The sequence below is a fragment of the Toxorhynchites rutilus genome, chromosome 1, assembly GCF_029784135.1.
Source record: "Toxorhynchites rutilus septentrionalis strain SRP chromosome 1, ASM2978413v1, whole genome shotgun sequence".
In the NCBI taxonomy this organism is placed as follows: domain Eukaryota; kingdom Metazoa; phylum Arthropoda; class Insecta; order Diptera; family Culicidae; genus Toxorhynchites; species Toxorhynchites rutilus.
The window spans coordinates 69,350,504-69,375,620 of NC_073744.1; the positions used below are offsets into that span (position 1 = coordinate 69,350,504).

Consider the following 25,117-nt stretch of genomic DNA (forward strand, 5'->3'; position numbering starts at 1 on the left):
TATTGAACGTTACACAGTGACATCAATATGGCTGTTATTTTTTTGGCATTTATTTGTTTGAATGGTACTGACAATTGTAACATCACTAATCAAATTCACTTTTACAGATCACATCGATGACTACGACGACGACGTCGATGCAGAACCAGAGCCGGAACCAGAACATAAATCGCTTGCCGATATGTTGAATACAGGAGATGATGATGACTACTATGGATATGAAGAAGATTATTAGATGGATATCTTTCAAATTCAAATATTGATAAATGTTATTATTTTTTTTTTAGAAAGGGTTGAACCCTTTGCCAGAAATGATGAAATGATCGCTTTTTAGTCGTATTGTTCGCAATGAATTTTACGTGAAGAACACCCAAATCGTGAGTCGATGGCATCGGCTTTGTTCTAGACTTATTTAAATATCACAACCCAGCGGTACTCAACCTTTTTTTCGGAAGGGCCACAAACACGTGTTAGGCATGGTGTCCTGGGTCGCAAAACAATAAATAAAAAAGGATGGTGTTCAAAACACGACCGCTTTGTTAACGTAGGGCTATAAATGTCGCGAAGCAATGCAACGCCAATCTGAGCAGATTTTCAAATTAACTCTCAGAATTAAAATGTTGACGCTGCCTAGAGCGACACTGAACATGCTCATGCTAGTTTTTTTCAATATCTTTTAGCAAAACGACATCAATCGCTGCGGAACAAATTGTCATCTTTAGTTTTCCATCGAAGAACGCAGCTCTCACCTCTGAAAAATTCCATTATGGTCAAGCGTATTCTAGAGCTTTCCATTCAGAATACATTCATAGCAAGAAAACTAAACTAACGACTACTTATAATAAATGACGCAAGTGATGTCTATATTTCTTTTTTAAACTTTTCAGTTCATTCACCTCTACATTCAGGAAGAAAGCAATCTTGCACAATTTTTCTGAAACAAAAAAACTATGTGGTATGCACTTACTGAACAAATAATGCTACAGCAACTTAATGGCCAAGGCACAGGTTACATTGTTCGCAGTCTACAACCAGTTATTGACTGCATCAGCGACAACCCATTTGACAGAACACAGAGTGCCGCCATCATCGGCCCTCGTCGGTTCAGTGGTTTTGACAAGGCAAGACGTAACTTTGTCGGTTGATTCCGGGCTTGGCGCAATTTCACACTCAACCTTTTTTTTCAAAGGGGCAACGAACACGTGTTATGGCGGGTTTACATTAGGGAGATCTATAGCTATAGATGGATTTATTCACTTGAAAATAGGTGTAAACGGGTGGAAATAAATATGATACACTTATTCGAGGTATATATAACTTGAATAAATTCAGCATATGTAAACGCTTGTGAATTTCTCACTGGTGAGAAATCACTAAAGTTGGATGCAGTTCTACTTCAGGTGAATAAATTCACCGAAAATATTAATATATTCATTATAGAAGTTCACGCTTGTGTAAACGGTTGATGCGATTTCTATAAATCTCATCATATTTCTTCACATGAATATATCACTAGTCTAAACCCACCGTAAGGAAAAATGAAAGATATATATCGCACAGTATGGTGCAATTTTGTTCGGCGTGAGCACCGCGTCGATTTGCATGCAGTCTGGTTAAGAGAGCATCACATCACATTTGAATCTGTACTGGGGTGCAAGTATAAATTTGTAAAACGAAAGCGCTTAGAGCGTTAATACCTCTTTGTCAGTTAAACAAAGCGGTATGTCAATCATTTCATTCGATAAAAGGTGTATGAGGAATGCCGAATACTTATTGACTCAAAAACTTGTTTCAATGGCTCAAAACTTCTTCGGAAGCAAACTATTGAAATCACAAGAATCTATAAATGTGAGTACCTGCTTGAAAGTCCATCATAGTCAAGATTTGTCGATGCATGTCGTTGGCTGTCAGTGAAAGTTCTCTAAATATTGTGCTCACCCTGGCCAAATTAAGCTCTATTTTGGTACAGTGTTGAACAATATTTTTCGTCACAGAATGCATCTTCAAAATTTGCAAGAAGCAAGCATAGTATAGAGCACAATCAAAGCAGTAGAGAAATATTAAATAGGAAGTACGTCGTTTTTCATACAGTGGAATGCAAATTTACCTCGAAGGCTATTCCGGTGGCCTTTTTCGAAATTGACATAGACTCGGCTACAGTCGATTATATACATGTTGGACCAGCACCATTATTCCATATCTCATAACTACATCAATATATCTTTGGCACCGCATGTAAACAACAACAATGACAACACTTGCAAGTATCAAGTATCAAGTATACATGTAATTTAGTATTGTCTCAAAGGAATCGCACCTCTTGATATCGTACGTACAAACTAAGCGTAAACCAAGCGCCAAACAAGCGTTCACCATAGCATGCATACAGAGCCATACATTGGTGGCTTGAAACTACTAGCAATATAAACATTTCTCATCATTTTGCGCTATTCTCAAAAGAAACGCTTCTGTTAATATTACTGGCCTCGAAAAGAGTTGCATTACTTTCTCATGCTCGAGATAAGCGCAGCTGTCTCCCTTAGTGGAGGAAGTTTTGCTACTGGCAAGCAAAACCTAATCACATACAAAATTCCAGAACATTTACTTTCTTGATGACTAAACAAGAGGAATAAACTCTTTTTGTTAATAACAACCTCGAAAACAGTAGCAATGCTACATTATGATCAATATTAGCGCAAATGCAATCCTAGTTGAAGGCAGTTTTGCGACTGGCACGCGAACCCAAATAACTTATAACATTCCAGTAAGATATTCAAGATGCTCAGTGTGGAGATCCGAAAGCCACTCAGGAATCAGCCAGGCAGCCATTGTTGCTCCGTGTACGAATACACGTCTTACCTTGTCGAACGCCGGATACCAAAAGAGGACGAGCAATGGTTGTTCTCGCAGTTAATCGGCCTGATTCTACGCGGCGTGTGAGGCGAGATGACAATTGTCACATCACCATCACGCAACTCTCCTCACTCTATTCCTACAGTCGTTTCGGATGCCGTGAGAGGTTCATTTGATGTATGTGAGAGGATGAACAGCAAGTGACAAGGCGTTCATTCTGCTGGTTGCCAAATCTGATCAGAGATGCCACATTCGCACATGTGTTCACGAATTTGCAGACATTTAACTTTTATCACAACCTTTTATTCCTGCTGCAGGCTATTTAAAATAGTGACAAAACATTATTGATTCCATATGATAAACGAAGCTGGTCAGTATGTCAGACATTAGCACATATTTACAAATATTTCAGATTTTTATCGCATATATTTGAGAAAAAACATCTGGCATCCCAGAATTTTATTTGTTTCGCTCAGAGAGGTCAGATATTTGTTTTGCTGCAGTCAGTACCGTATCTATAGATCTGATTTAACCTGGCCTGTTGTTAGTGTATCAGGACATTCTGCCGAATTTGCAGGTATTTGATTTAGATTTGGTGAAACAGTTGATTGCATCCTGTAAAGTTTAGCATTTTTGTTTGTTTTGGTCGTAGTTGCTGCTGCTCTCTGCACTCTCAGTGTTAAATTGTTGCTCTGGCTCCGGCTCGGGCATATACCACGGCTTCTGAAATGGATATGCAGTTCGGTGACGATGACTCGCGGATAGATAGATGAAACATAAGACCCATATGATAGATATATTTTAGAGAAAATAAATAGATTTCATGAAATGAAAATAATTTCGGTGTGCTTATTCGTCCAATTGAGGAATAACAGACTCACTACCGCTTTCACAAAAAAAAAAACAAACTACTTGCAATTTGTCTTTCGTACTGTGAAAATTGAAGATAAATTGAATTTATTGATACATATAATACCATTACTATCGATTCTATACGATCCAAAAAAACACTTATTATTCCTCTTCCTTTTTTCATTTGTTTTCATGCACTGTCGACACCTCAAGACATGTCGACGATTGTCACCTAGAAATCCCAGTTCATGTGACAATCGTCACGTATATTTGAGAGCGGGAATAAAGTGAGAGTTCATTCAAGTGAGATTTCTCACGGCATACGCCTGGTGGAATCGCGTGACATAAGTGACAATTGTCATCTCACCTCACACGCCACGCAGAATAAGGCCGAATGCTTATCTCGTGTAGAGTTTACACACACTCTCTCATCGAACTCCCCAGCCCTATTTCGCCTTACTTCAGTCCATGTTACACTGCGCCATATTAGCCCACGCGCTCTCCAGCCCTATTTCGCCTCACGTCAGTCCATGATACACTGTTCCATATTCAGCCCACACATCTCCCTACCTCACAATAAAAAGGTGACGCAATCTCTTTGATTTCCGAAGATTTTTGATTATTCCTAAAATTCATAAAGTTCTGTTTCACATATGAAACTTACGCATCCGAATTGATCGCCAAAATATCTAGTATACATGAGTCATCAAAACGATATGGGCTTTGCACTTATGATCTAGTTTGGCTTCTTTTTTTCCCGCGTGTATTTTCTGTTCTACTGGCATTTTGCAACACTTGCACTGTGTATCAAATACTTCACACTGGGCTGAACTGTCAATTTCAATCACCAAAACAAAGACAACTCAACTAAGATGAAATTATACATTTTTATGCAATTATTTTCATCAAACTTAGTGGAAAATAAACAGTTATCTCGAGATCGGAAACATTGGAATTATTTACGAAAGAAATGCTTATTTATTTCAACTTTTTATTTTTCGTTGCAGCAACTTGCATTGATTACATTATGCGATCATCGATGTATCTAATATAGTCACGAAGATGAGATGGAGGTTTCCTATTTCGCACCGGTTCAGGTTCAGCTGTCTCCATTAGTTCTGGCGAAGACTGACGGCATTGCTCGGTTGGAACGACAGTTTCTCCGTTGTTACGCCAAGAGGAAATCTTTTTAGTTTGAGATACGTGTCGTTTTAGTACTTGACCTTCACCGTCATTGAGGGTAAGACTACCGTTCCTTTCCTGGATGACAGTATACTGCGTAGGAGCGAAGCGAGACTCACCTTTTGCGCGTGTGTGTCGTTCGATTATTACCGTGTCGCCTGGCTTTACTCTGCATTTCCGTGCACCTCGTCGGACATCTTCCCGAAGTTTGCCAGAAAGTTTTGATTCTCGATCAGTTTTCTCGAAAAGCTCCTCGTCAAATGTTGCTTTACTGTGCCGCAGAAGTGGGAGTCCACGCTTGACTTTCCGTGCAAGCATAACGGCGGGACCTTGGTTACGCTGTGCGCCGCTGCGTTATGCGCATTTACTGCTTTTTGAAGTTCTTCTATGAAATTGGTCTTGTCGGTAGAAGCTGCAACCATCGCTTTATTGATCACTTTCATGCACGATTCCACCAACCCATTTTGTTGTGGGAATAAAGGAGTTGAAAAAATCATGTTGATTCCACGCTGGCTACAATAAGTTTTGTAATCATCGCTGTTGAACGGTGGTCCGTTATCCGTTTTAATGTTCTTAGGATAGCCTTCTCTTTCGAATACCTTCTCAAGCACTTTTTTGGTACATTCGAAACTGGTGGATTTGACCGGTCTGGCAGAAAGGTACCTAGACCTATAGTCAACGATTACGAGGATTGAAATTCCTCCAAACTTGACATAGGGACCATTGAAATCCAAGGCTATCGTTTCCCAGACGGTTTTCGGCATAAAAACACGCTCCATTGGGGTAGTTCTTTCTGGTTTTCCATTGATGACACATGTTCTGCATTTTTCAACCCAATTTTGAACATCTTTTGAGATAGAAGGCCACCATACACGCTGTCTTATTATGCTTTTCATCTTAGCTGTTGTAGGGTGTCCTTCATGTGCGACCTGTAAAGCCTTCGTCTGGATCGATTTTGGTATTACAGCGCAACCGGTTTTGATGAGAATGCCATCTCGCACTGCTAAGTCATTTTCAACGACTTGATACCTGCGTATATCTTTGGTCCACCTTCCTGTATCTAGAGCGTTCGTTACTTTTTGGAGCGTTTCGTCATTTTCGGTAGCGTCTCGAATTTCCTGTTCTGTCAAAAATTCTACACAGTTTGCTTCAAGTTGTGCAATCTCCCAAGGACTTACATCTTCGTCAAAGGGTTCATCATCACCGCAATACAGTCTCGATGAGGAGTCGGCTATGTTATCCCGGCCACGAACGTATTCCACGTTGTAATTGTACGGGCTCAATCGTAGTGCCCAGCCATCGGCACGGGTAAGAGCTCGCTTTGACTCTTCCCGAGATCGATTCAAAATGAACGCTACCCCTTGAGCGTCTGTACGCAGTGTGAAATGCCTCCCAAGAAGGAAGAAAGAAAAATGTTCCACTGCCCAAACGGCGCTTAATGCCTCGCGCTGGTTTTGGGCGTACCTTTTTCCGGTGCTGGTTAGAGCTTTAGACGCAAAACTAATTATTCTTGGAGTATGTCGGTCGCTTTCTTGGACCAGTACCGCTCCCAAAGCTACTGGTGACGCGTCGGTGTATAGAATTGTCCGATCGTTCTCGGAAAAATATCCTAATGATATCGTACATTCCACGATTCGCCTTTTAATCAAGTTGAATGCCTCGCTTTCTTTGTGACCCCATGTCCAGGTTTTTGAGTATGTCATGGCCCATAGAGGGCTTTAAATGTCTGCGTAATTCTGTATGTATGGGCCGATGAATGAAGCCAACCCAAGGAAGCTTCTAAGCTCTGAAAGCGTGATTGGTTCTCGAAAGTTTCGTACGCTGATAATCTTCTCTTTATCTATGTGAAAGCCTTCAGCGTCCAGCTCGTGACCAAGGAATTTTATCTTGGTCCTATCGAATTCGCATTTTTCTATATTCAGAGTTAAGTTATTTTTCCTCAAAAATTTCAAAACATTTGCAACGGATCGTCGAAGTTCTTCAAGCGTCTGCGCAAATATGAGGATGTCGTCGATGTATACGATTATATTGTCTGCATCCTTTAATATGCGCGACATTTCCCTCTGGAACACCTCGGGGGCACAGTTAACCCCGAACATGAGTCGAGTAAACCTGTACATGCCGTCTTCTGCCAAGAAGGTTGTTAAGTCTCTCGATTCCTTTGACAACTCGAGGTGATAAAAAGCGTTACTAAGGTCTAATTTTGAGAAATATTTTGCTCCATGAAGCTTCACCTTCATTTCATCTATAAGAGGGAGCCGGAAATATTCTCGGTTGATAGCCCTATTTGGGGCCCTCATGTTTACCACGAGTCGAAAATCACTTTTCCCTTTTGAAACAGCGGACATTCCGCTAATCCAGTTGGGTGCTGAGGTAACCTTTTCGATTATTCCACGTGCTTCCATCTCGTGCAGTCTGCGTCTTGCTGCCTCCCGGTATGCAGCTGGCACGTTATAATATGCGTTCTTCACTGGGGCAATCGATTTGTTCACACTGAACCTTACCATGACCCCTGGCATTTTCGGAAATTTCTCCTCATCTTTTATTGTTTCGCAATTATTGATGGTTGATCCAATTTTCAGTAGTTTCATGTCACTAGCGGTAGATCGGCCAAGAAGCGATCTAGCTCCTTGCCGTATAACATAGAAGATAGCAATAATAGAGGGTTTAACGGCTTCCATTACAGCAACTTTGGCCTTGAACGAGCATTCAACAGGTATTGGATCTTTACAACCGTATGCGTGTATTCCTGAACTGGGTAGTTTTATGATCTCGAATTTCGCTTTCCCTAAGTTAAATTCAACCTGCAGGCGCTCCCAATCATTCCCACCAATGACATTAACGTCGGCGCCAGAGTCAATTAAGAAACGAATTGGACTCGATGACCCCACACTACATGAAATCAAGGCGTCTTCCAAGGAGAGAGCATTAGTATACTAAAAAGGAATGAAAAGTAGGTCTCAGTAATGGCATCGTTTATTTAATCTCAATATCTTGTATTCATAGATTCAATTTTTCAATACCTGTTTGGACTCTTCCTGTATTTCATCTTCAGATGTGCTTTTCGGGACTTCTCGATTTTGTTGGGTAACGTATACGCGTTTCTTCCGACAGGCTGCCGCGAAGTGACCACGTTTACCGCAACTGTTGCAGTTTCTCTGTAACCCTGGGCAAACGCCATTCCTGTGGTTCATCAGATTACACTTTGTACAACGTGAACGTCGGCCTTGACCATAATTCTGCTTATTACGTTTTGCAAATCGTATACCGTCGTGTTCGCCCAGATTTTTCCGCTTCCTGTTGTGTTCGTCATTTAAGATTTGTCGATTACTTACTTCGAACGCATTGACATCCACAGGCTGCAGGGTTTCTGCTTCATATGCTTCGTCGCGGGTCGCGGCCTGCACGATGTAATTCGATTCGTGTCCATAGGTTCTAGCTGTTTTAACCAAATCCTTGTTTCTCAACCCTTTTAGGAGCTGCGCTCGCACGAACCTGTCCTGATCTTCGGTGCTGTAGTTACACAGTCGTACCTTGCACATTAAACGAGCGTGGAAAGCGACTGCTGATTCACCTTTTTCTTGTTTCATGCAAGAAAAGGCTTCATGCTCCGCCGCTGTGTCTGTCATAGACCGGAAATAATCATGTATGTTCGATACGAAGACTTTGTAACAGTTGATGTCTTTCAAGTTTGGACGCAACTTAGCGGCTCGAACAATTTCTTGTAAATCCGGTCCCATAGAAAGAAACAATAATTTAGCTCTTTTGACAGGATCATTCGCGTTGTTCAAAGAGGCTGCGATTTCAAAGTTCTCAATATATCGGTTCCACTCTTCCCACATTTTATTAGCTGGAACACCACTAGGAAAGGATTTGATATTATCCCAACGGATTGCCGACGAAGCTCCTTCCGTGTTGTTCATTGCGGTCGGTGTGTTCCAGCTCGAGTCGGTATGAGAGTGCGACGAAGAAGGTTTATCGTATGATTGTAATCGTGTTAATACTGTAGCCATATCTCCTAAAACTTTCTCGATGCACTCCATTCGTTCGTTTGAGGTTTCTCCACTCGATTTTCCATTGACGCCCGAGTCAGCATGCTGGTCAGTCTTTGGGTTCATCGAATCATCACCTGAATCTGGAGTCAAGCTTTCAGCACAGGACTCGGCATCGTTATCGCTGTCTTCAGGGATTTCCTCACGACCATCGTTATCGTCTGGTTCGCTACTTTCAACTCCCGGGTGGGTTTCAATTTCGGTCTCTTCCGAGCGCACTTCGACGAAATGGGCAACGACATTGTCGTTACCTTCGGTCATGTCCATTGCCAGAATGTATCGGTCCTTGCACGCCATATCCACTTGTTTTTATCCCTGTTAACCTGAAATCAGTTGCACAGTCTTAAAAGGTTGTGACGATTATGTTTACATTAGTGTATCTTATGAAAATATGCATAATTCATTCATATCTTGCTCTGGGTGTCGCAATACACCATCTGAATGTTTCCGTCTCTTCACCAACTAGGTTCAGAGTTTACTTTTCTACTTCTTCCAATTTCGATGAGTGCACACTCATTGTTGGTTGCGAATTGCAGATGTCCCGTTCCGCTAATTGATAAAATCATTATCCAGCAGCGGTTGTCCCAACTCGCTTCTCAAATCGTTCATTTGTGGTCTCCCGACACACGTCGCTCTAATATGATTTTCTCTAAATCATTTCTCTTCGTACAGCGGACGTCCCGAACCGCTTAAGAAAGAAATTAATCTTTTTCCCTCTATAATGCTCTCTAAGAGCAAAACCAAGAGACGCCAAACATAACCTCGACTTCTTGATTATGTTTGTTCCGTGTAGCCGCTGGCTGATTCCTTCCTGTGTCATTTTACCATTTTGAATGTAAAAATAGGTTCTCAATTTATGTTGCTGGAGTTAGCAACTCCTGGCAGGATCGCCAATGTGGAGATCCGAAAGCCACTCAGGAATCAGCCAGGCAGCCATTGTTGCTCCGTGTACGAATACACGTCTTACCTTGTCGAACGCCGGATACCAAAAGAGGACGAGCAATGGTTGTTCTCGCAGTTAATGCTTATCTCGTGTAGAGTTTACACACACTCTCTCATCGAACTCCCCAGCCCTATTTCGCCTTACTTCAGTCCATGTTACACTGCGCCATATTAGCCCACGCGCTCTCCAGCCCTATTTCGCCTCACGTCAGTCCATGATACACTGTTCCATATTCAGCCCACACACTTAGTATTCCCAAATAATTTTTTGGTGCACAACCTTAACGTCTGCTTCGCCATAACGTCAGTTTAATGCATTGATGCATTCTCAAAGGCACAAACGAAGCCCTTATGAAGACGGAAAATAAACAATGTTATCTGCTTGGAAAAAGACCGAATTATGCCACACAGCTTGTACTCCGCTGTAACACCCATCGATGCGAATTCGCTGATGAGTTTGTCAAGAGTGACCGCCTTCACCACCAGCGGGGGGAGCTTGATTTTGGTTGCTGCCTGGGCGTTTACATTTTCGACCGACGCGCCGAAATCGCCTACTTCGCTGTTGTTCGGTGCGGTGTCACATTCGCGAAGGCTCGGTTCAGTGCGAGCGCTTTTCACTGCACCAACACCGCGTGCATCATTAGATGACGCTTACCTCGAAATTTTATTGCCCCTGGCAATGCGTTCGTTTTTGGCAGGGCTCGAGCCTGCCTTCCTCTTCTTCTTGCTCATCGCACACTACGCGAAGCGTCCAATTTATGACGCGGAAAGAAGAACACACGATACTAATAACGCGAAAAACGAACAGAAAAATCAAACGACGATTTCCAAGTTGGATTACCTCAGGTGGGGTCCAATCTTAGATCGAAGCGCAGCGAAAGCAAAGTGAACTGGATTACTCAACAGTCCGATGCCGAATGAAAGTTTGCCTCAGCGAGATCCACTGTTTATACTCTAGGCAAGTATTCCCCTTCGTGCTTCTTCTTTTCCTTTGTTCACGGATACTTTAAATCCTACGATTTCCCCTCCGTTGGTCGTCGATAAGTTGCTCGTTATTGATAGCTCTGTTCGGGAAAGCACTCAAATGGACAGGATTGTTCACCCTTTCAAGGGAACGTGAGCTGGGTTTAGACCGTCGTGAGACAGGTTAGTTTTACCCTCCTGGTGTGCGAACGCGCTATCTTAACGGAATTCCTGTGCAGTACGAGAGGAACCACAGGTACGAACCACTGGCTCAATACTAGTTCGACCGGACTTTGGTATAACGCTACGTTCGTTGGATTATGCCTGAACGCCTCTAAGGTCGTAACCAAACCGAGCTGATAGTGTCCTCCCATAGGTGGTCGTTGGTCGTATGGCAGCAAACCCGCAAGACTTGCTAGCGTGATTCCACGTTGGCATCTTATCTTACCTCAAGACGAAGCCTTTGCGCGGCACCACTCGGCAAGTATACTGAGATACTGGAACGCTGGTGGTGCTGCAAAGCATCAAGATATGATTTCGATACCTGAGACCTCCTACAAACGATAGGTTTACAGGCTGGGAGTTGCGAGTTGCAGAGAGGTGTACATTTCGATCCTCTCAGACTACCCTTGCTTGGAGGTTGCCCTAGTGGCTGTTTGTTCGATGGGTGGTGATGCCCGTTGGGCGAACATGCTTGCACTGCGGCGCGTGTGTTGTGTTGTGTTGTGAGGTAAGAGAGAAGTCCTACGGCGGCTTAGGGCTGCACGTGGTGGCTTCTCTCTTTTTTCATTAAATCGTTTTGCGCCTGAAAGTATGCAATCGCGTGTGCTGCAGCATGATGAAATAAATTACAAGTCCCGGAAAAGTGTAAAGTGTCAAGTGCGATGCGCTATCCAATGGGTGCGTTGTAAGCTTACTGCGCGGCGATGCCCCCTGTCGGGTGAACTGCGCTGCGCTGCGTCGTGTGTTGTGCGGTGTGCGTTGTGCGTTGTGAGTGTCGTTGGAGAGAAGTCCCACTGTGGTAGCCTAGTGCTGCCCGTGTGTGGTGACTTCTCTCTTTTTTCATTAAATCACTTTGCGCCTGGTAATATGCAATCGTGCGTGTGTGTGAAATCGTTGCATGTCCCGGAACAACAAGTCTCAAGTGCACAACACTGCACACAACAGCTCTGCACGAGCCAGCACCCGCAGTACGCAGTGTGTATAACACTGCCCCGTCGGCAATAACACCAAGTCCCAGAAAGCGTCCATGTCCCCCCAGCATACAGCACACAACAGTTTGTTCAATTTCTCACTGCGCGACCCAGCGCGCAGTACGTGTAACATTGCCCCATCAGCATCGGCGCGCGGCACAGTAGCTTGCGCAGTCTTACCCTTGCGATGCGCTATGTGATGGGCTAATGTGTCGTGTCCCGTAAGAGAGAAGTCCCACCGTGGTAGCTCAGTGCTGTCCGCGCTGGCGGCTTCTCTCTTTTTTCATTAAATCGCTTTGCGCCTGGTAGTATGCAATCGTACGTGTGTGTGAAATCATTCCATGTCCTGGAATAACAAGTGTCATGTGTTGGAAAAGTTCCCCCAGCACAACACAGCACACAACAGCTCTGCACGAGCCAGCACCCGCACTACGCAGTGTGTGCCCCGTCGGCAATAATAATAATTGAAAATTGTTCGTAACTCGCTCGTTCGTAACTAACGTTCTTTCTGTGTCTCCAAAAATTGTGTTAAAACATTGTTTTTATTGTGATTTTTTTTCTCAATTTGAATGTTGCATGCATCAATTTTATGAATCCTAGTTTGAGTGTTATCGAGTGTCAAGGATTTGTGTAGTTTTTAATTTAAAAATCTGTGGTATTGTTGTGTATTGAGGTGGATAGGCATAATTGTATTGATTCTGCCGAATGTGAATTCGTCATTGTGTTGGACAGTTGCAATTTATTTCGTTCCACTTTCCGATTATCTCGACACTAGTTGAGCCGTCTTGTACACATCTATACACCTAATAGATTGCGTGCAAGTTATGGCACCTTGTACACTACTATACAACCAATAGATTGTGTGCAGGTGTGTGGCTTCCATGTGCATAAACTTGACGTGGAATAAGGAACAAATAATAAGCACCGTCCAATCTGTTTATGAATTGCACGGCAGAGTATACGACGCCTGTGATAACTACTTATATGTATTGACACGAGGTAGGTGCTGTCTGTCCATCCATTTACTCGTCATCTTGATAATCGCTCCCAATAGTATGGAAGATGAGAGCGTGTGTGTTGTGTGTGAGCGGAAAGAAATTGACTCAAATAAATTAGTAACATGTTTATACTGTTTTTCGAGCGCGCATCTGAAATGCAGAAACATAATCGGCAATGCGTGTCGTCGTGTACGTGAAAAGCCCTTTTTTTGCACTCCCGACTGTGCGAAGATCTACCAACGCATAGTCGAGATGTCTAATGATAAACAAGCATTGATTGTATCGCTCACTAACGAATTGAAAACCGCTGTAGCGGGTGCCGTAACTGCAGAAATGTCCGATGTTCGATCTGAATTTAAACAAATAACAACAGCTATTGAAAATTCCCAGGAATTCCTCTCTGCAAAATTTGACACTATTGCTGAAGATTTTCATAAACTAAAATTAGAAAATGAAGATCTAAAGCTTGAAATACTAAATTTAAAAAAATCTCAGTCAGCATTAACAGAAACGGTTCATAAACTGGAATTAAATAAAGACAAAACAAACAGAGTAATGAATGAAAAAAACGCTATATTCATGGGTATTCCTGTTACACACGATGAAGATACAAAACAATTAATCGACAAAACAATTGAATCATTGGGAATACAATTGAAATCAGAATCGATAGTATCAGTATCCAGACTAAATTCAAAAATGACAAATAACACACTGGTACCAATCAAAGTAGTTTTCAAGGACGTAGCAGATAAAGAAACAGTACTCGACAAGAAGAAACAAAAAGGTAAACTGCTATCAACATCAGTTGACCCGTCGTTACTGTTAAATGGTAGGCCAACCTCGGTATCTATTCGCGATGAGCTGACTCCGTTTGGTTTTGAGTTACTCAAGGAATTGCGTGAATCTCAGGAAATATTAAAAATTAAATATGTCTGGCCCGGCAGACATGGTACAATCTTAGTAAAGAAGGGGGATGGCGATAGACCGGAAATTATAAGAAACAGAGACGATCTTAGCAAATTAATAACACGATACTTGAACTTGACGAAAACACCGTCACCAAAAAGAAAACGAACAGACAACAACGCTCTCTAATTTTCTTCGACTAAAACGATTGATTGATAAAATTTTCTTGGACAATCACTACATCAATGACAATCACTACATCAATGACTCATACAGACGCTACAAATTTTTCCCACCTCGACGTAAATGACTTCAACATTAGTTATAAAAATATTGACGGTGACTATCTCAAAATACTTCAATGGAATGTTCGTGGCATAAATGACCTAAATAAATTTGACAGTATAAATTTGTTTCTAAATCAGTGTGAAGTGTCCATAGATGTAATAGTGATTGGTGAGACCTGGCTTAAAGCCGAATTTTGTTGCCTTTATAACATTGTGGGATACAGAGCAATTTTTTCTTGCAGGGATGTATCCGCTGGAGGCCTAGCTGTTTTTATAAAAGATTCCATCAAACATAAAATTATTGACAACCAAAACTTTGATGGATTTCACTATATACAAATAGAAGTTTCAATAAATACTCAATTTTTCGATGTTTTAACTGTGTATCGTCCACCCTCGTTTGACTTTAATAAATTTTATGACTTCTTAGAGAATAGACTAAATTTGTCAAAACAAAGACCATTTTTTATTGTAGGTGATATAAATGTTCCTGTGAATCTGTCTAATAATAATACTGTGTTACGTTATAGCAACCTCCTTCAATCATTAGGTTTCTTGTGTTCAAATACATTCACTACACGTACAGCAAGTAATAACATCTTAGACCATGTTGTGTGTAAAATTATAGACGCGCCGAACATTCGCAACGATACTGTGTTTTCCGATCTCAGTGACCATTCACTGATAGTGTCGTCATTCAAAATGCATGGTCCCAAAGCGAAAACTAAATTGAATAAGACAATAATTGATCACAATAAATTGAACGCATGCTTCTCTAATTTCTTAAATACAGTGACTTGCGGAGAAAATGTCGACGAGTGTCTTGCTAATATCTCGTCGACATACAACTCGATGCTATTGGAATGTTCCAGAACCATCTCGGTAGAGGTCAATACTAAGGGTAATTATTGCCCTTGGATGACCTACGATCTATGGAAATTGACAAAAATCAAAAATCGATATTTAAAGAAATTAAAAAGACGGCCTAGCGACTCCCATCTACGAGAATTGCTAAATCACGTATCGAAGAAGACACAGGTTGAAAAATGGAAGAGTAAAAAAGTATATTTCGAACAAATGTTGAACAGTACGAACCAATCCAATATGTGGAAAAAATTAAATTCTATTCTAGGACGTTCCAAAGAAAAACCCCAAACTAGACTAATTCATAATGGTAGGGAATTTGAAAGCGACAACGAAATATGCAACATTTTTAACAACTATTTTTCGAACATTGGAACTCAGTTGTCCAGCGCAATCCCTAAAAATAATGACAATATTTCTCTTATGAATTCCCAACCCGTCCGAAATACGATATTTTTGTTTCCCTCAACCCAAGCTGAGGTGCTGCTGACTATAAGTGAGTTGAATAGCAAGAAGAGTTGCGGTCCTGATAACATTCCAGTAAGTGTCATAAAAGGGAATTCAGCCGCATTCTCAATTATTTGTTCAGATATATTCAATAAAATGCTGTCTACGGGAATTTATCCAAGGTGCCTGAAAGTAGCTAGAGTTGTGCCAATTTTTAAGTCTGGTGATTCTACGAATCCGAGCAATTACAGACCCATTTCAACACTATCTGTAGTAAATAAAATAATTGAAAAATTGCTTGTGAAGAGATTTCTCGAATTCCTGAATAAAAACAATGTTTTTTACAAGCTTCAATATGGATTCAGGCGTGGGTGTAGCACTACAACTGCCGTCACTGAACTTGTGGATGAAATAATTGAAGGAATCGATCGTAAAATGATTGTCGGAGCACTGTTTTTAGATCTCAAGAAGGCTTTTGATACAATTGATCATAAAATATTATTAAAAAAACTAAATACTTATGGTATCCGAGGAAAAGCCAACGACCTTGTACGAAGCTATCTCTCCGATAGACAGCAATACGTATCTTTGAATAATGCCAAAAGCAACCTGTGTTCAATAAACGTTGGTGTACCCCAAGGCAGTAATATCGGACCTCTGTTATTTCTATTGTACATCAACGATATCGGGAACCTGCCACTTATAGGAACTGCTAGGCTTTTTGCTGATGACACAGCATTGTTTTACCCGTGCTCAGATGTCAAAAATGTAGTTTTAAACATTAAAAAAGACATGACTGTTTTGTGTAAATATTTCCAAGCAAATTTATTGTCACTCAATTTATCAAAAACCAAATACATGGTTTTCCACTCTCCAAGGAAAAAAATCCCCATTTACCCTGACCCCGCAATTATGGATGTTTCAATTGGGAGAGTGACACACTTCAAATATCTTGGGGTTCTGTTAGACGTAAACCTATCGTGGATGTATCATATAAATTATCTTGAAAAAAAAATCTCCTCCCTTTGCGGGATTTTGAAAAGAGTATTCACTTTTGTACCACAGAGAGCTCTAATCAATTTTTATTTTGCATGCATTCACTCTCAACTGCAGTATGGTATAATAGTGTGGGGTCATGCATGCAAAACAAGACTTAAGAAGCTTCAATCATTGCAGAATAGATGCTTGAAAATAATATATAGGCTACCGACTCTACATCCAACTTTGGAATTATACTCTGACAACCCTAATTGTATACTGCCTCTTATCGGACTACGAGAACTTCAGACTTGTAAACTTGTACATAGTGTTATTAATGACAATAAATCCCACCACAACCTAGAAATCCCTACAGCAAACCACCGACACAGCACACGACAAGCCCAGAATTTAGTACGAAGTCGAGCAACGACTAGTATAGGCCAGCATCGCATTCTATTCTATGGACCGTCTCGTTTCAATGTATTACCGTCTGAAGTCCGACTTATCACACGCTCTGACCTCTTCAAAAAGAAATTAAAGGAACATCTAAAATCGACAATAAACGCTTTCATAATTTGAACAACGAACAAGCATAACAATTCCTGTAATAACTCTCCATGTTCACAAATTCTTTCTCTAAGTACGAGTGCCAGTTCTATTCATTGTTAATGTTTTCCTAATTATTGATATTATGTTGTGTTGTAATTATACTTGGATCCCTTAAAAGAAATTTATTTTTCACTGGGATCCAAACATCGTCCCTTTTATGTCTTCCCGTTCACCCTTTGGCGTCCCTTTCTTTGTGTGTTTTGTCTTTTTTTTCAATTTAATAAATGGTGCCCAACTCCAGGAAGCTCATAACAGAGTTTCTTCGAGATGGGGGTGAGCGGAGGGAAATAAAAAAAAAAAAAAAAAAAAAAAAAAAAAAAAAAAAACACCAAGTCCCAGAAAGCGTCCAAGTCCCCCCAGCATACAGCACACAACAGTTTGTTTAATTTCTCACTGCGCAAGCCAACACGCAGTACGTGTAACAATGCCCCATCAGCATCGGTGCGACACAGTAGCTTGTGCACTCTTGCCCTTGCGATGCGCTATGTGATGGGCGGGTGCGTCGTGTCCCGTAAGAGAGAAGTCCCACCGTGGTAGCTTAGTGCTGCCCGCGCTGGCGGCTTCTCTCTTTTTTCATTAAAGCGCTTTGCGCCTGGTAGTATGCAATCGTACGTGTGTGTGAAACTATTCCATGTCCTGGAATGACAACTGTCAAGTGCACAACACCCGCACACCAGCACCCGCAGTACGCAATGTGTATAACACTGCCCCGTCGATAATAACACTAAGACCCAGAACGCGTCCACGTCCCGGAATGCAAAGTGTCAAGTGTTGGAAAAGTCCCCCACACAGCGCACACAACACAACAGCGCAACGGTTTGTTGAATTTCTCGCTGCGCAAGCCAGCACTCGCAGTACGCAGTATGTGCATCGGTCCGGCACTGGTATTAAGTCCAATTCGATAACACAATAACACCAAGCCAACATCAAGCACAGCACAGCACAACAGTTTGTTTTATTTCTCACCCGCAGTATTACATCGACAACGGCGCGTACATGACTATTGAAAAAAAAACAACACATTCACACATTGGTCACACATCATCATCTTTACCTACGGGTAAAGAAACTGTTGGAAAAAAGTTCAACTATTGAAAAAATGTCAACTATTGAAACAAGTAACCAACTATTGAAACAACCAACACCTTAGGCACGGCCCAAGTACAAGTACGAGTTCAATAGTAGGGTTACCCCCCATCGGAATATGACCGACACCCGGCACTGGTACCGATTGCGGTGCGTGAACATTTCCCGACCCAGCATGGTGTCTCGGCTAGTGGTACAAGTCTATCCAAGGCACCCCTATAACGATGCCCCCAGTGCGGTATATACCCATGCCGAGGCAACGTTGGTATGACCATGTTTTACACTATTGTGGGGAAAGTTGGTGAGTGAAAAGTTTGAGGCATAACTTGCGAAGCTTGTATGGATGTTCGGTAGTACGATGCCGTACGGGTGGGGTCAAGTTACTGTCGGTAGGGTCGAACTTCTATCGAATCCAGTGAGTCGGATGGCCATCCATCGGAAGGGGGTAACCCCGACGGTGAGCGTCATACGATTCCGGTAAGCTTCGCATGTCGAACCACCCCCCTGGTGGTGGTAAGATGTGCGTACTCCAGTGTGTGGTGTCGGGTCGTGCGATGTGAGCGTCGAAGGGGCATAAGGCGATTGTCGCTCTCTCGTGTGCCATGCGAACCCTGTGCAGTACGGTGTGTCGAACATTGAAATACCTCCCATGTAAGACGCATCGCACCAGTGCAGGTAGTAGCACCACACGGGTAGTGACCGCTCTCTTGCTCCGAGTTTTTTTTCTCCCTGTTATGCCTCCTCCTAGGCGCTAGGCTGTGTGTAGGTACGCGGTAGGGGAAAAAAAGCATACGCTTGCTCGTTCGCTCGGGTCTCTGTGGGTCGTGTTTACATCAAAGTGGTACCGCTACCTCGTTATGAGCGAGTGTGGACATGTGTACAATACCCCCTCTCACGCGCTTCCAACGCGCGTGCTAGTAATTGTGTATGGGAATCTTTTGGCTAGTGTATGGCTCTGTCGGGTATGCGAACGAGGAACAAATTTACCGAGGATGGACGTTGTGGTGATGTTGTGCGAAGTATTACACTACCCCTATCGTGAATGCGTTTGCACGGCCGGTGTGCCGTGCATCCCATACAAACTGATAGTGCGAATTCTGGTTGATCCTACCAGTAATATACGCTTGTCTCAAAGGTTAAGCCATGCATGTCTACAAATGTATGGGAAAATCGAAACACTTAAAGTTTTCATGAATTTTAACCATTTACTAACAAGGGGATTCTAATGTATGGCATATTAAACAAATCTTACGGAATTTCCGATTCGTTTAGTATGTAAATCGCCAAAATCCGTTCGCGGCAAAAATAGTTATTAACGTTAACTTTATTTCATAAAAACGTGACCTGTTTTCTGATTTGACACCCTTAATTAAAGACGTAGTTCTACGTCAAAAAGACTGCTGTGTGACAGTTGGAGCGAAATGACTTGAATTTTCCTTCCAATTTTCCTTCATTTAAATCATTCGTGGGTTAGGGAACTGTAATGTATAACGTACCGAAAAATAAAAGAGAATTTCCGATTCGATTGAAATGCAATCCATAGAAATCCATTCAGAGTTAGTTCTTCTTCTTCTTCAATGGCACTAACGTTCCTAGAGGAACTTCGCCGTCTCAACGTAGTATTACTTGCGTCATTTTTATTAGTACTTAGTTGAGATTTCTATGCCAAATAACACGCCTTGAATGCATTCTGAGTGGCAAGCTCTAGAATACGCGTGATCACAGTGCAAGTCGGAGGAAACTTCTTTGACGAAAAATTCCCCCGACCAGAACGGGAATCGAACTCGGACACCCGGCATGTTAGTTAGGACGCTAACCACTCGGCCAAGGGAGCACATTCAGAGTTAGTTATTAACGTTAAAACTATTTCATAAAAAACATGACATGTTTTCAAATTAGGTATCATTACTGAAAGACGTAGTCCTATGTTAATAAATAGGTAATAATTTCATATTCGTATTTCCATATCCATAGTTTCATTTTTATTCACTGTCGTCAAAAGTATTAATCCTAATGATCGAATTAAATGTGTTTTATAGATATTTAATATACTAAGACTACTAAACCAGACAACTAACTAATGCGTAAATGTGTAATGTGTAATGTTTCAAACAAAAAATGTTTCCTAGATGACTTCTTAAGTTTCCGTGATTGTTACATATACAAAATGGTAACAAAACAAAATGGGCACGCGGGTCAACCAGAAAAGCCTCGCCGCAGGTTGAGTATAGCTTGCTATCACTTTATAGAATTGACCACTAGGAACGCTGCTGCTCTTCACATTCGGCTTTTAACCCAAAAACAATGCTCGAGTTCATGAAAATTATTTGACCGATCATAAGAAGTCACTAATAAATCATTCACGATTTGTTAGCCATTCTGCTAGCGACCAGTTGGCAGCGGCCTTAAAGCTTTCCAAATGGCCTTTTTCAAATGTTCCAGGTATTCAGTTTATTTTTTTCCAAGTTGGCCTTCTTTGAGGATAGACGTGAGCGAACTGAGAAAGTCTGAGAGTCTGAGAAAGCCTCTATAACTCAAAACAACATCATCATTACACCAATATATCCGAACACGCCCCAAATTCACAAAAACTTTCTCCCGGCAAAAAAAAAAATTATAATCAGTTCACTTTTGATTACTTCGGATATTATTTAAGAATGCATCGAAATTTAAAAAACGAATCTTTAGTCGAACGTTTCGATGACCCTGAAAAGGACCGATGGGTATGCGTGATTTTGTAGAATTAGTTGAAGATGAGATTCGTTATTCATTCTTGTTCTGAGGTGATTACATATTTGTTCCCTCATAATCTATTCGAGAACTAATAAATCAACAATTCGAAAGTATGAATCAATCACACACAAACACGCTCCACCTAACGGTATGAAAAGCGACGCAAATCGTCCTCTATGTTTACTTCGTGTATTTTGAGGCACGTCTGCATGTCTGTTCAACACGGTAAACTGAGGTTGGCCAGGCTCCTCAGCTTTCACGACCATCCGACGACATGTATCAAATTGATACATACTTTCAATGCAAACTCAATCTTGACTTCGATGGACTCCCAAGCATATTTATAGATTTTTGTGATTGTATGCATTCAGTGAAACTCCTTGCATTCCACACGAAACGCTCTCATTTTTGAAATTTTAAACGTCCCAGTAGAGATGCAGTAATCATGTGGTACAAAAAATACAGAAGCACTCCCCATTTTCCATAAATTGAAAAAGGGTGAAGCTTGAATTACAATATTTTCTCTATTCACATCGTCCGTAGAACAAAAGTTGTGTTTGCTATTCCTATTCACGCCCTGTGCCCTGTTTTTTTGCCAGCCTGTATTACGTAGCATTACATCAAAACAATACAGGATGATTTCTTCGGTGTTCGTTATTGTTACACATACAAAATAGATTAAATTGAATAATATCAGATGGGCCAACCAAAAACGCACGCCGGGCCGCTGCTGACATAACCCATCTATGTGACTCAAGATACCGAGTTATTGGGCCCTATTATTTAAATCGAATCGAGGATTCGATACAATCGGCCTGATTTTGCGAGGCGTGTGAGGTGAGATGACAATTGTCACTTATGTCACGCGATTCCACCAGGCGTTTGCTGTGAGAAATCTCACTTGAATGAACTCTCACCTTATTCCCGCTTTGAAATATACGTGACGATTGTCACATGAACTAGGATTTCTAGGTGACAATCGTCAACATGTCTTGAGGTGTCGACAGCGCATAAAAACAAATGAATAATGGAAGAGGAATAATAAGTGTCTTTTTGTGTCGTATAGAATCGATAGTAATGGTATTGTATGTATCAATATATTCAATTTATCTTCAATTTTTACAGTGCGAAAGACAAATTGATTTTTTTGTGAAAGAAGTAGTCGGCCTTATTCTGCGTGGCGTGTGAGGTGAGATGACAATTGTCACTTATGTCACGCGATTCCACCAGGCGTATGCCGTGATAAATCTCACTTGAATGAACTCTCACTTTATTCCCGCTCTCAAATATACGTGACGATTGTCACATGAACTGGGATTTCTAGGTGACAATCGTCGACATGTCTCGAGGTGTCGACAGTGCATAAAAACAAATGAAAAATGGAAGAGGAATAAGTTAGAGGCGAATGAACTGCAAAGTTTAAAGCCTCTTAAAAACAAAGAAAGAAAGAAAGAAAGAGGAATAATAAGTGTCTTTTTGGGTCGTATAGAATCGATAGTAATGGTATTATATGTATCAATAAATTCAATTTATCTTCAATTTTCACAGTACGAAAGACAAATTGCAAGTAGTTTGATTTTTTTTGTGAAAGCGGTAGTGAGTCTGTTATTCCTCAATTGGACGAATAAGCACACCGAAATTATTTTCCAGAGCAACAATTTAACACTGAGAGCGCAGAGAGCAGCAGCAACTACGACCAAAACAAACAAAAATGCTAAACTTTACAGGATGCAACCAACCGTTTCACCAAATCTAAATCAAATACCTGCAAATTCGGCAGAATGTCCTGATACACTAACAACAGGCCAGGTTAAATCAGATCTATAGATACGGTACTGACTGCAGTAAAACAAATATCTGACCTCTCTGAGCGAAATAAATAAAATTCTGGGATGCCAGATGTTTTTTCTCAAATATATGCGATAAAAATCTGAAATATTTGTAAATATGTGCTAATGTCTGACATACTGACCAGCTTCGTTTATCAATATGGAATCAATAATGTTTTGTCACTATTTTAAATAGCCTGCAGCAGGAATAAAAGGTTGTGATAAAAGTTAAATGTCTGCAAATTCGTGAACACATGTGCGAATGTGGCATCTCTGATCAGATTTGGCAACCAGCAGAATGAACGCCTTGTCACTTGCTGTTCATCCTCTCACATACATCAAATGAACCTCTCACGGCATCCGAAACGACTGTAGGAATAGAGTGAGGAGAGTTGCGTGATGGTGATGTGACAATTGTCATCTCACCTCACACGCCGCGTAGAATCAGGCCGAGTGAATCTGTTATCCCTCAACTGGACAAATAAGCACACCGGAATTAATTCCATTTCATGAAATCTATTTATTTTCTCTAAAATATATCTATCACATGGATCGTGTGTTTCATCTATCTAGCAGCGAGTCATCGTCACCGAACTGCATATCCATTTCAGAAGCCGTGGTATATGCCGGAGCCGGGGCCAGAGCAACAATTTAACACTGAGAGCGCAGAGAGCAGCAGCAACTACGACCAAAACAAACAAAAATGCTAAACTTTACAGGATGCAATCAACCGCTTTACTAAATCTAAATCAAATACCTGCAAATTCGGCAGAATGTCCTGATACACAACGAAGTTTTTATGCTAACAACAGGCCAAGTTAAATCAGATCTATAGATACGGTACTGACTGCAGCAAAACAAATGTCTCACCTCTCTGAGCGAAACAAATGATATTCTAGGATGCCAGATGTTATTCTCTCAAATATATGCGATAAAAATCTGAAATATTTGTAAATATGTGCTAATGTCTGACATACTGGGCATCTTTGTTTATCATATGGAATCAATAATGTTTTGTCACTATTTTAAACAGCCTGCAGCAGGAATAAAAGGTTGTGACAAAAGTTAAATGTCTGCAAATTCGTGAACATATGTGCGAATGTGGCATCTCTGATCAGATTTGGCAACCAGCAGAATGAACGCCTTGTCACTTGCTGTTCATCCTCTCACATACATAAAATGAACCTCTCACGGCATCCGATACGACTGTAGGAATAGAGTGAGGAAAACTGCGTGATGGTGATGTGACAATTGTCATCTCACCTCACACGCCGCGTAGAATCAGGCCGAATCACTATCACTATCACACCGAGCAAAATCTCGTGTTTTGTAAATCGAGATAATCTCGTACCGAGCTCGAATTTCATGTGTTGCGATTGCATATATTTTAATGAAAAATATCAGGGACGCAAACCAAAATAAAATAATACTCTGAAGGTATGCAAGAAGCAAACCAAACAACTCGAAAAATTCTGAATGCTGCACCGATAGCTATCACTCGCTCTATGCTATCGAATTGCTCGGTATCTATATCGCCTTATCGCCTCGATTTCTATAATAGGACCTATTAGCATCCATCATATTATGTTAAGAGCTTAGAATCCTACAATTTTTGGTGTCGGAGTGTCATTGCTGATAAAATCAAAACACGGAAAACGGCGACACCGTTTGAAAGCAATTGCATGGCCCCGAATAATAAGGCTCAATTCGCTTCAATGTCAGAAGAAAGAAAACCGACGAAGCGCTAGAAAAACTTTCGAAAATTGAAATCACGGTTCTTCTGTATCTCTTAAGATGGCAACACTCCAAAGAGTCCAATTCTGGTAACGAAGTGGCGGTTACAACCCTAGTTTAAACATTAAGAAAGCGAATAGGCAGTAACATTTTGTGTTGCTGGACTAAGATTCATGCCAAACTCAAGAGTTTTGAGCGTGGCTCAGCATGCGATATCAAACCGTCTCAAGGAGCCTCTATAGCGTGGTTCTCTTGCGATTATCATAGAGAAAAAAATTGTTAGTGGAAATGTATGAGGAGAATCAGGATTCACTATGGTAAGTAATGTGATTCTGAAATCGCGAACTAAGAAGAGAAGGTTACTGAGAAAACCTGAGAAAGTTTCTGAGAAAACTTCATTAAACCCCTCGAACTATATATTTTTATTGATTAATGTATGTATTACTTTTCAAAAAAGAATTCAATCGTGGCGACCGAGGATATTTTTGGCACCCTGAGAAGGTCGCCGAGAAGCTCCTTTAATTTTCCTCGACTAGTCGATATATTTTACAACCTGAGAAGGTCACTGAGGGAATTCCTGGCATAGAGAATTATCCATTTCTG

The 25,117-nt window shown here is 41.2% G+C and overlaps 2 protein-coding genes across 3 annotated transcripts in view; one reads left to right on the plus strand and one right to left on the minus strand.

Annotated features, from left to right (window-relative positions):
- Positions 1–367, plus strand: part of LOC129763473 (transcription factor IIIB 90 kDa subunit) — a 77,352-nt gene extending 76,985 nt beyond the window's left edge. For both annotated transcript variants that reach the window (XM_055762570.1, XM_055762571.1), the window contains one exon: positions 108–367. In XM_055762570.1, the coding sequence (XP_055618545.1) occupies positions 108–235 (128 nt within the window). In that variant the 3' untranslated portion in view covers positions 236–367. The remainder of the gene's footprint in view (positions 1–107) is intronic.
- Positions 368–5,051: 4,684 nt separating this feature from the next.
- On the minus strand, positions 5,052–6,590 carry LOC129782338 (uncharacterized protein K02A2.6-like). The gene has a single exon (XM_055789592.1). It carries the CDS (start codon positions 6,588–6,590, stop codon positions 5,052–5,054), a length of 1,539 nt encoding a protein of 512 aa, XP_055645567.1.
- Between the last annotated feature and the right edge of the window lie 18,527 nt (positions 6,591–25,117).